At 42.4% G+C, this 9,760-nt stretch overlaps 2 protein-coding genes across 2 annotated transcripts; one reads left to right on the forward strand and one right to left on the reverse strand.

Moving 5' to 3' along the window:
• Positions 1-1,556: 1,556 nt before the first annotated feature.
• Positions 1,557-5,978, forward strand: EAH_00056610 (hypothetical protein; the record flags this gene model as incomplete). Its single annotated transcript, XM_013393791.1, has 8 exons — positions 1,557-1,757; positions 2,384-2,937; positions 3,120-3,218; positions 3,417-3,503; positions 3,639-3,693; positions 4,099-4,155; positions 4,404-4,475; positions 5,859-5,978. Coding segments are annotated over 8 exons (1,245 nt in total), but the record flags the coding sequence as incomplete, so codon positions are not given.
• Positions 5,979-7,023: 1,045 nt separating this feature from the next.
• Positions 7,024-8,756, reverse strand: EAH_00056620 (developmentally regulated GTP-binding protein 1, putative; the record flags this gene model as incomplete). The annotated part of the gene is made up of 3 exons (XM_013393792.1): positions 7,024-7,302; positions 7,679-7,944; positions 8,568-8,756. Coding segments are annotated over 3 exons (734 nt in total), but the record flags the coding sequence as incomplete, so codon positions are not given.
• Between the last annotated feature and the right edge of the window lie 1,004 nt (positions 8,757-9,760).

The following is a 9,760-nucleotide window of genomic DNA, read 5'->3' on the forward strand; positions in this document are numbered from 1 at the left end:
AGTGTCTCCTCTTAATAACTATCAAGTGTCTCCTCTTAATAACTATCAAGTGTCTCCTCTCAATAATAGGTGTCTCCTCTTAAGAACTATCAAGTGTCTCCTCTCAATAATAAGTGTCTCCTCTTAATAACTATCAAGTGTCTCCTCTTAATAATAACTGCCTCCTCTTAATAATAAGTGTCTCCTTGATAATAAGTGTCTCCTTGTAATAACAGGTGTCTCCTCGTAATAACCGCTGTCTCCTCTTAAAGCGTCTTCACGTATTAACAGGTGTCTCCTCTTAATGGTAAGTGTCTCTTCTTAATAATAAGTGTCTCCTCTCTATAGTAAGTGTCTCTTCTTAATAACAATTAAGTGTCTCCTCTTAATAATAAGTGTCTCCTCTTAATTAAGTGTCTCTTCATAATAACAATTAAGTGTCTCCTCCTCTTGTAACAACTAAATGTCTCTTCTTAATAACAAACAATTAAAGGTCTCTTCTTAATAACCAGTGTCTCTTGTCTAACTGATGGAGACAGACAAAGGAGAGTAATTAGTGTCTCCTTTTAAGAAGTCTCAGCCCCTTCAGAGATGAACCCCGGACGTATGCCAACAGCTAGCTAGGCAGCTAGCTAGGCAGCTAGCCAGGCAGCTAGCTAGGCAGCTAGCGCCAGCTAGGCAGCTAGCTAGGCACCTAGCTAGGCAGCTAGCGCCAGTTAGGCAGCTAGCTAGGCAGCTAGCTAGGCAGCTAACTGTGCTGTTGGAGACAGCCAGCTAACTGTGCAGTTATATACAGCTAGCTGTAGACCTGAAGACCTAAACAGTGCAAAGCCCTGCCACTGCTGCTGCTGCTGCTGCTGCTGCTGCTGCTGCTGCTGGGGGCTTGTGAGTTCCTACGCTGCAGCACAAGCGCGAGCAGGCAGCAGCATGGTGCAGCAAGGTATGATTTGCTGCTGCTGCAGGACTGCTGCGGCTGCTGCTGCAGCTTTAGCACCCGTTGTCGATCTGGTAGCAACAGCAGCAGAGACAAATGCTGCTGCCGCTGCTGCTGCTGCTGCTGCTGCTGTTGCAGTTAATGTTTGATATTGGGAACTTAGTGTGTGATATGCCCTGCTGCTAAACCCTAAACCCTAAACCCTTAACCCTAACCATACACATTAAACTCTAAACCCTAAGGCCTAAACCCTAACCGTATACATTTAACCCTAAACCCTAAACCCTAACCCTACACACTAAAACCTAAACCCTAAACCCTAAACCGTAACTCTACACACATAACTCTAAACCCTAAACCCTAAACCCTCCCACGACCAATGCAACTAATATAAAGAAATAACAGCGTGTTACCTTTGAACTCATCAAAAAGCAATTCAGCAGCAAAGGGGCCCCCAGAGCAGCAGCAGGGGGCCCCCAGGGGCCCCCAGCAAGCGGAGGGTCAGGGGCCCCTTAGGGGGGCCCCTATCAAGTTGGGTAATAAAGATTTAAATTTTATTTATTCATTTTAATTCATCTGCGGTGTACGTACACCAAAACACCTCCTTTATAACTCACCGGTGGGGGCCCCCAACGGCTGCTAGGGGGCCCCCCAGACCAGCCTGTACCAGCAGCAGCAGCTGCAGCAGCAGCAGCATCAGCAGCAGCAGCAACAACAACAGCAGCATCAGCAGCAACAACCTCAGCAGCAGCAGCAACAACAGCAGCAACAACAGCAGCAGCAACAGCAACAGCAGCAGCAACAGCAGTTTCTACACATCTTTGTTACCTTCATCAAATATAAAGTCAGAAGGGCCCCCAAGGGCCCTGAAGAAGGTCTTGAATAGGGTACTGTGAAGGGGCCCCCTGGGGGCCTTTGTGAGGCCCTTGGGGCCCCCCCCGTTGTATATAGGGGGCCCCTAGCGGCGTTTAGTAGAGGCAATGAGGCCCCTAGGGGCCCCCTATTGGGGCCCCTTAGTGGTACAGTTGGGTACTAGAGGAGGCCCCCTAATAGGTAGGGGCCCCCAGAGTTATGGGGGGCCCCCTAAAGGGAGCGTAAGGGCCCCCAGGGGGCCCCCCAGTACCCTTTGCAATAGGGGCCCCCAAGGGGGCCCCTGGGTTCAATCGAGAAGCAGCTTGAGGGGCCCCACAATGCCGTCCTTTGCTGCAAGTATTGGAAAGATCAACCTATACTGGCCCCCTACTGCTGCTGCTGCTGCTGTTGCTGCTGCTGCTGCTGCTGCTGCTGCTGCTATGCACACACAAACTACAGGCCGCAGCAGAAACCGAGGACAGCAGCAGATACCGAAAGGCTTGCTGCTGCGGAGACAGCTTCGCTTCTTCTTCTTAAAAGTTCATCCAGGTGAGGCTGCTGCTGTTGCTGCTGCTGCTGCTGCTGCTGCTGTTGCTGTTGCTGCTGCTGGGTATGCAGCGGCATCAGCAGCATTACCACGAGGATACACAAGCAGCAACAGCAGCAGCAGCAGTAGCAATAGCAGCACCAAGAGTAGCACCAACAGCAGCATCAAGAGCAGCAGCCACAGCAGCAGTACCAGCAGCAGCAGCAGCAGCAGCAGCAAGAGTGTGTTTGGGTGTATGCACAGATCTCACCCAGGAGTTCCCTGCGGAGGCCCGCCAAGTAAATGTCTCTTCTTTATCTCAGTTCAACGCCTATGTAGACTTGCTGCAGCAGCTGCTGCTGCAGCAGCAGCAGCAGCAGCAGCTACAAAACAAAGTCCCCTTTGTGGGTAAAACCATCACCTTCTTCCTGCCGCAGCAGCAAACCGCTGCTGCAGCAGAACAATTCGATGCCTTAGACACAGTGCGGCAGCAGCAGCAGCAGCAGCAGCAGCAACAGCAGCAGCAACAGCAACAGCAGCAGCAGCAGCAGCAAACAAAAAAGCAGCGGGTGCGGCCGGTGCATATACACCTCCACTCCTTGCCTTCAGAAATCCCCCGCTCCCAAGTCGAAGCAATTGTAGAGAAGTAACCCTAAACCCTAAACCCTAAACCCTAGACCCTAAACCCTCAAGCGTAGAAGCTGGGGCTCGATGCGCAGCTCCTCGCACCACAAACAAGCTGAAGAAGAAGAAAGAGTGTTGCATGCACAGCGCAAATCCCTCGAGGGTTTAGGGTTTAGGGTTTAGGGTTTAGGGTTTTGCTTTCAGTTTATACTTGCGACTGAGGGCTGCTGCTGAGGGAGTACAAATGCCGCTCGAGCCAAACCCTAATGCAGCCCCTCTGCTTACTCCAAAGTATAAAGAGAGGTAAACCCTAAACCCTAAACCCTAGCAAACCCTAAACCCTAGCAAACCCTAAGCCCTAACAAACGCTAATCCCTAGAAAGCCCTAAGCCCCAAAACTTCTTCATTAGGAGTTGTTGCTAGGAGCTGCGGCCGCGACTCTAAGGGTTTATGCGTAGGGTTTAGGGTTTAGGGTTTAGGGTTTAGGGTTTTGGTGCGCAGAGAGGCTATGGCCAATCTCTTTGAGCAGCAAATCGATGAACTTGCATTTAAAGACGCTCTCTACCAACAGGACGTCAAATATATTGCGTAAACCCTAAACCCTAAACCCTAAACCCTTGATTGTAGTCCCTTACGCTCGCCCTCCTAGCTCCTCAAACCCTAAACCCTAAACCCTAAACCCTAAAACATTGCTTTCATCTACAGACGGATACGTGCAATGAGGCGCTGCTTCCGCAAGTACGAATTGAAACTCACAGAGGATGCCCTTCGGACCAAGGTACAAACCCTAAACCCTAAACCCTAAACCCTAATCAACCCTAATAAGCTTTAATGAACCCCTTTAAACCCTAATAAACCTTAATAGGGCCTTTATACCTTAATAAACCCTCATCAACCATATTAAATAATAATAATAATCTATTGTAAACCCTAGGAAGCTCTAATAAACCCCAATAGACCTTAATAAACCCTAATAAAGCCTTTTAAACCCTAATAAACCCTATTAAACCCTAAACCCTAATAAACCCTTGGTTGTCTCCCCTTTACGACACAGTGTGCCCTCACGTGCATTCAAAAAGAACAAAGACATTCTCATGTTGGGGGGTGAAGTGGAAGGCTGTTTGCTTCTTTAGGGTTTAGGGTTTAGGGTTTGGGGTTTAGGGTTTAGGGTTTGTGTTGACAGAACAAAAAGACAAGGAAGCGCAAACTCGCGCGAGTCCGCCAGCGAGCAGAGAAAATAGTGAGCGCTTAACTGGATTGAAGGTTTAGGGTTTAGGGTTTAGGGTTTAGGGTTTAGGGTTTTAAAATAAATGGATGGGGGAATATCTCCCTCAGTTTGTCTGAGGCTTTCAACTGATCGGAACATCAGGGTTTAGGGTTTAGCATTCAAGGTTTAGGTTTTCGAGTTTAGGGTTTAGGGTTTAAGGTTTAAGGTTTAGGGTTTGGGGTTTAGGGTTTAGGGTTTAGGGTTTAGGGTTTGGAGTTCAGGTGTACAGACAGTTCGGGCCCGACCCCGCAAGGCCTCCGCCTGATGCTGCAGAGCTGCAGCAGAAGGTTGCAGTAAGTGAAGGAGGCTATAACCCAGAGTTGCTGTATGTACACCCCAGCCTGTCTCCTGAGCAGCGAGAGGCAAGTAAACCCTAAACCCTAAACCCTAAACCCTAGGGCGGACCCTTAAACCGTCCAACCTAAACCATAAACCTGACCCCTACAACCTAAAACCTAACGATAAGCTATATATCATAAACCCTAATGATATATCGTAAACCGTAAAAAGAAAGAAGGGCAAACCCTAAACCCTAAACCCTAAACCCTAATGATGCTTTTAAACCTAAACGATGATCGCAAAATAAACCCTAAACCCTCAATACAGATGTAATTTGCTTTCTTCTTTGTTTAATAATAATAATAATAATAATAATAATAATAATAATAATAATAAATATAATATAATAATTTATTATTATTAAATATAATAATAATAAATTAGATTAAATTAAGTAAATAAATAATAGTAGACATACAATTTGTTTCTTCTGTCCTTATTTAATAAAATTAATATTAAACAATAATAATAACACTAATTAACAAAATAATAAAATAAAATAAATAACAATAAAGATATTATTATATTTTTATTTCTTTAATTAAACAATTAATATTAAACAATAATAGCACCAATCAACAAAATAATAAAATAAAACAAAATAAATAGCAATAAAGATATAACCACAACAACAACAAAATAAATAGCAATAAAGATATAATTATATTTTTATTTTTATATTAAACTTTGTTCAGGAAGGCCTCAAAAAAATCTGCGGTGTAAACTCTACTTCATTTGCTTGTAAGATGCTGCTGCATCTTTTGCTGCATTCTTTGAAGACAAACAAACCGCCTATTCCTATTTTAATTAATAAACAATATAGACTTATTAAAGAAGCAGGGATGATTGAGGTAAGCTAATGCTGCTTCTGCTGCTGCTGCTTCTGCTGCTGCTGCTGCTGCTCTTGTTGCTGCTCTTGCTGCTGCTGCTCTTGTTGCTGCTCTTGTTTCTGCTGCTGCTGCTGCTGCTCTTGTTTCTGCTCCTACTGCTGCTGCTGCTGCTGCTGCTCTTGCTGCTGCTGCTCTTGCTGATGCGGCTGCTAGGGCGTATGCTGCTTGTCGTGCTGCTGTTGATGCTGATGCTGCTGCTAGTGCTGATGCTCGTACTGTTGCTGCTGTTGTTGCTGCTGCTGCTACTGGTGCTATTGCTTGTGGTGTTGCTGCTACTCCAATTGTTGCGTCTACTGCTGCTGCTCCTGCTTTTGCTCTTGCTGCTGCTGCTGCTGCTCATATTGCCGTTGTTGCTGGTGCTGCTGCTGCGCTGCTTCTGGGTGTTCGACAGCAAGTGAAGAAATACTCTTGCTGCTGCTGCTGCTGCTGCTGCTGCTGCTGCTGCAGGTTCCGTTTGATTTGGAGGCTTGGCAGTTTGCTGACTTTCTTGAAAAACACCTCGATGAAGCAACGCGCACAAGAAAGGAGGTGCAGCAACAGCAGCAGCAGCAACACCAACAGCAGTAGCAGTAGCAGCAGAAGTTTTAGCAGTAGCAGCAGCAGCAGGAGCAGTGGTAGCAGCAGATGCACAAACGCTAGCACAAGCAGCAACAGCAGCAGCAGCAGTGTTTGCAGTAGCAACAACAGTAACAGAAAGAGCAGCAACAGCAGCAACAGTGTTAATATTAGAAGCTATAGCAGCAGCAGCAGCAACTCGTGCGTAGCAGTTTGCTGCTTCTATCGTTTTGCTGTTTGCTGCAGGTGCTGGACGCCTTAGAGAAGGGAGAATTCTAAAAAAGAATTCATTTCAATCCAAAAAAGCCCCACAAACAAATGCATGCAATTGCATGCATGCATGCATGCATGCATGCAGACAAATGCATGCAGATTTATGCATGCAAATGCATGCTTTTTGCATGCATGCACTTGGGGCTTTTTGCTGTTTGAGGGAGGGAAACTAAAAGTTTCTCCTGCCTCGTGAAAGCCCCAAAACTTCATGCAAATGCATGCACTCAAATGCATGCATGCAGGTACATACAAATGCATACATCCAAATGCATGCATGCAAAAGCATGCATGCAAATGCAGGCAATTGTATGCATACGGGTTTTGAATTTGTTTTGAGTAGATAATTATTTAGAAATAGAATTTTGTTTGTGAGTGTTAATTTGGGTTTACCCTCAAATTGTTTTTTAATTTTTAAATGAAAGTTTATTGCGATGAGGGTTTGTGGGGTGTATAAGGGTTTATTGGGGTGTCTAGGGAACTATGAGGGTTTATGAGGGTTAATGAGGGTTTATAAAGGCTTCAGAATTGCTTGAAAGGGTTTAGTAAACGGGTATAAGAGTAGGGTTTAGTAAAAGGGCTTAGAAGAGTTATTAGTAGGGGTTTGCAAGGGTTTACAAGGGTTTAGAAGGGTTTAGAAAGGTTTAGGGTTTAGGGTTCAAAAGGGTTGAATAGACAAAAGGGTTTAATAGACAAAAGAGTTAAATAGACAAAAGGATTTAATATAGAGAGAGGGTTTGTTGAAGAAAGAGTAAAATAAGTAAAACCCTTTGAACTTCAAAAGTTTTTATCTTTTAATAATTTGTACAACATCTTCATCTTCTAGTTGATGTTCTTTTCCTACCTTTTGAGGATTATGTTTAACACTTCTACCCCAAACAATTGCTTGTTTAAACTCATTTAAAAGAGACTTATGTATACGCATGCAAAAGTCTTCAACTTTACAGCGAGTAGAGGGTAGAATCACCGGCGCTGAATAGTCTGGGATCTGTCCTTTTGGCTTCGTATACACCCGAACTAAAGACAAATACTCCCATATCTTCTCCAATAAACCGTCCAAATTCAACTGCATATACACCCCAAACCCTAAACCCTAAACCCTAAACCCTAAACCCTAAACCCTAACCTCTTAGCCCTAAACCCTAAACCCTAACCTCTTAGCCCTAAACACTAAAATATTAACAATAAACAATAAACAATAAACTATAAGGACAAATACTTCCATATCTTTTCCAAAAAAGCGTTCAAATTCAACTGTGCATACACCCCAAACCCTAAACCCTAAACCCTAAACCCTAAACCCTCTCTCCTCACCCCATATACGCAAAAATGAACCCTTCCCGCTATGTATACACCATGCAATACGAATGATACTATGCAGAAGAGCATTTAGGGTTAAAAGTTTAGCATTTAGGGTTTAGGGTTTAGGGTTTAGGGTTTACCTCTAGATTTGCAGAAATGGGTACATAATGAGGGACTTGTTCTAAGATATCGAGTTCTTCGATTGTTATTTGATCAATCTTATTAATAGCATAGATGCAAGGGACATATAATCTATTTCCTTCAATAACATCTATTAGTTCATCTGCTGTAGCATTGCAACGTAGAGACACTTGACAGTTAATTAAACGGTACTCCATACATATCGAACGAATTGTCTCCTCGTCTAAATGCGTCAATGGTACTGTGTGAGTTATTGTTATACCCCCTACACACAAAAACAAACACAAATATATATAATATATATATATATATATTTATTTATATCAATGTATATATATATATATATACTTATTTATTTACTTATATCAATATACATATATATACTTATTTATTTACTTATATCAATATATATATATATATATATATTTAGATAAATAAAAACAAATATATAAATATATATATTTATAAAAATAATATTATTATGAGAAGCAGTACAAGTAATTATATAATAAACCTCTTATACGCAAATAATACAGCATAATTCTGCTATTCTTTACCCTCAACCCTAATAAACAAAACAATTAAAGTTTATTTTATTATATCATAATAATAACAAAAACAAACAAAGCAAGAAACAATAAACATAACAATAAAACAATAGGGTTTAGGGTTTCGAGTTGAATACAGTGTGTAATAAGAAGCCCAACGAGGGTTTAGGGTTTACATATTAAAGTTCGTCTACCCCCTAGGGTTTAGGGTTTAGGGTTTGTGGACCCCGTAGGGTTTAGGGTTTAGGGTTTGTGGACCCCCCCTAGGGTTTAGGGTTTAGGGTTTGTGGACCCCGTAGGGTTTAGGGTTTAGGGTTTATTGTTGTATATCGAAGCATACCTTTATCTTTTTTAGTGAGTGTGATATTAGGCGGTTGTTTATTGAGGCGTATCCCAAAGCCCTCTAACTCTTTCTCGATTATACGTTTATGCGTCAGAGGATTTAGCACATCTAAAACAATTAAAATTAAAGAGCATGTTCGTGCAACTGCTATCACCTGACGCCCCCTACCCTTCCCATCCTTTGCGCCTAAACAAACCACACAAACAAACGCAACAATTTACTTAAATTGCTAGCTAGCTAGCCAGCTAGCTGCTAGATAGCTAGCTAGCTAGCTACTTAAGTGGCTAGCTGCCTATCTAGCTAGCTAGCTAGATAGATAAATGGCTAGCTGCCTACTTAGCTAGCTAGCTAGATAAGTGGCTAGCTGCCTACTTAGCTAGCTAGCTAGCTAGCTATATGGCTAGCTAGCTTACTAGTTAGTTATATGGCTATATGACTAGCTAGATAGCTAGCTAGCTAGCTATATTGCTAGCTAGCTCGAATGCTAGCTGGCTGACTGGATGAGTAGCTAGGATGCTTGCTAGCTAGCTAAACCCAAAACCCTCAACCCCAGCTAGACAACCCCCCCAACCCCAAACCCTAAACTCTAAACCCTAAACCCTAAACCCTAAACCCTAAACCCTAAACCCTAAACCCTAAACCCTAAACCCAATAACCCTAAAGAACCCTAAACCCTAAACCCTAAACCCTAAACCCTAAACCCTAAACCCTAAACCCTAAACCCTAATACCTTAAACCCTAAACCCTAAACCCTAAACCATAAACCATAAAAAGATCGGAAGAGCGTCGTGTAGGGAAAGAGTGTAGATCTCGGTGGTCGCCGTATCATTAAAATACCTTAAACCCTAAACCCTAAACCCTAAACCATAAACCATAAAACTAACCTTCAATAATTCCTGGTAGATCGAGAAGCTGCACTTTGGCGCCTTTATAATAAAACACCCCGGGGACGCATGTTAACGTTGTGAATTCATAAGCAGCGACTTCACTGAATGTCCCTGAAGAATATAAATAAATATAAATAAATATAAATAAATATAAATATAAATATAAATATAAATATAAATATAAGTATAGATATAAATATAAATATAAGTAAATATAAATATAAATATAAATATATACATACAAATATATATATATATATATATAACTATTTAAATAAATAATATAAAGATATAAATATATAT

The sequence above is a fragment of the Eimeria acervulina genome, genomic scaffold (genome assembly GCF_000499425.1).
Source record: "Eimeria acervulina Houghton genomic scaffold, Eah_scaff1175, whole genome shotgun sequence".
In the NCBI taxonomy this organism is placed as follows: domain Eukaryota; phylum Apicomplexa; class Conoidasida; order Eucoccidiorida; family Eimeriidae; genus Eimeria; species Eimeria acervulina.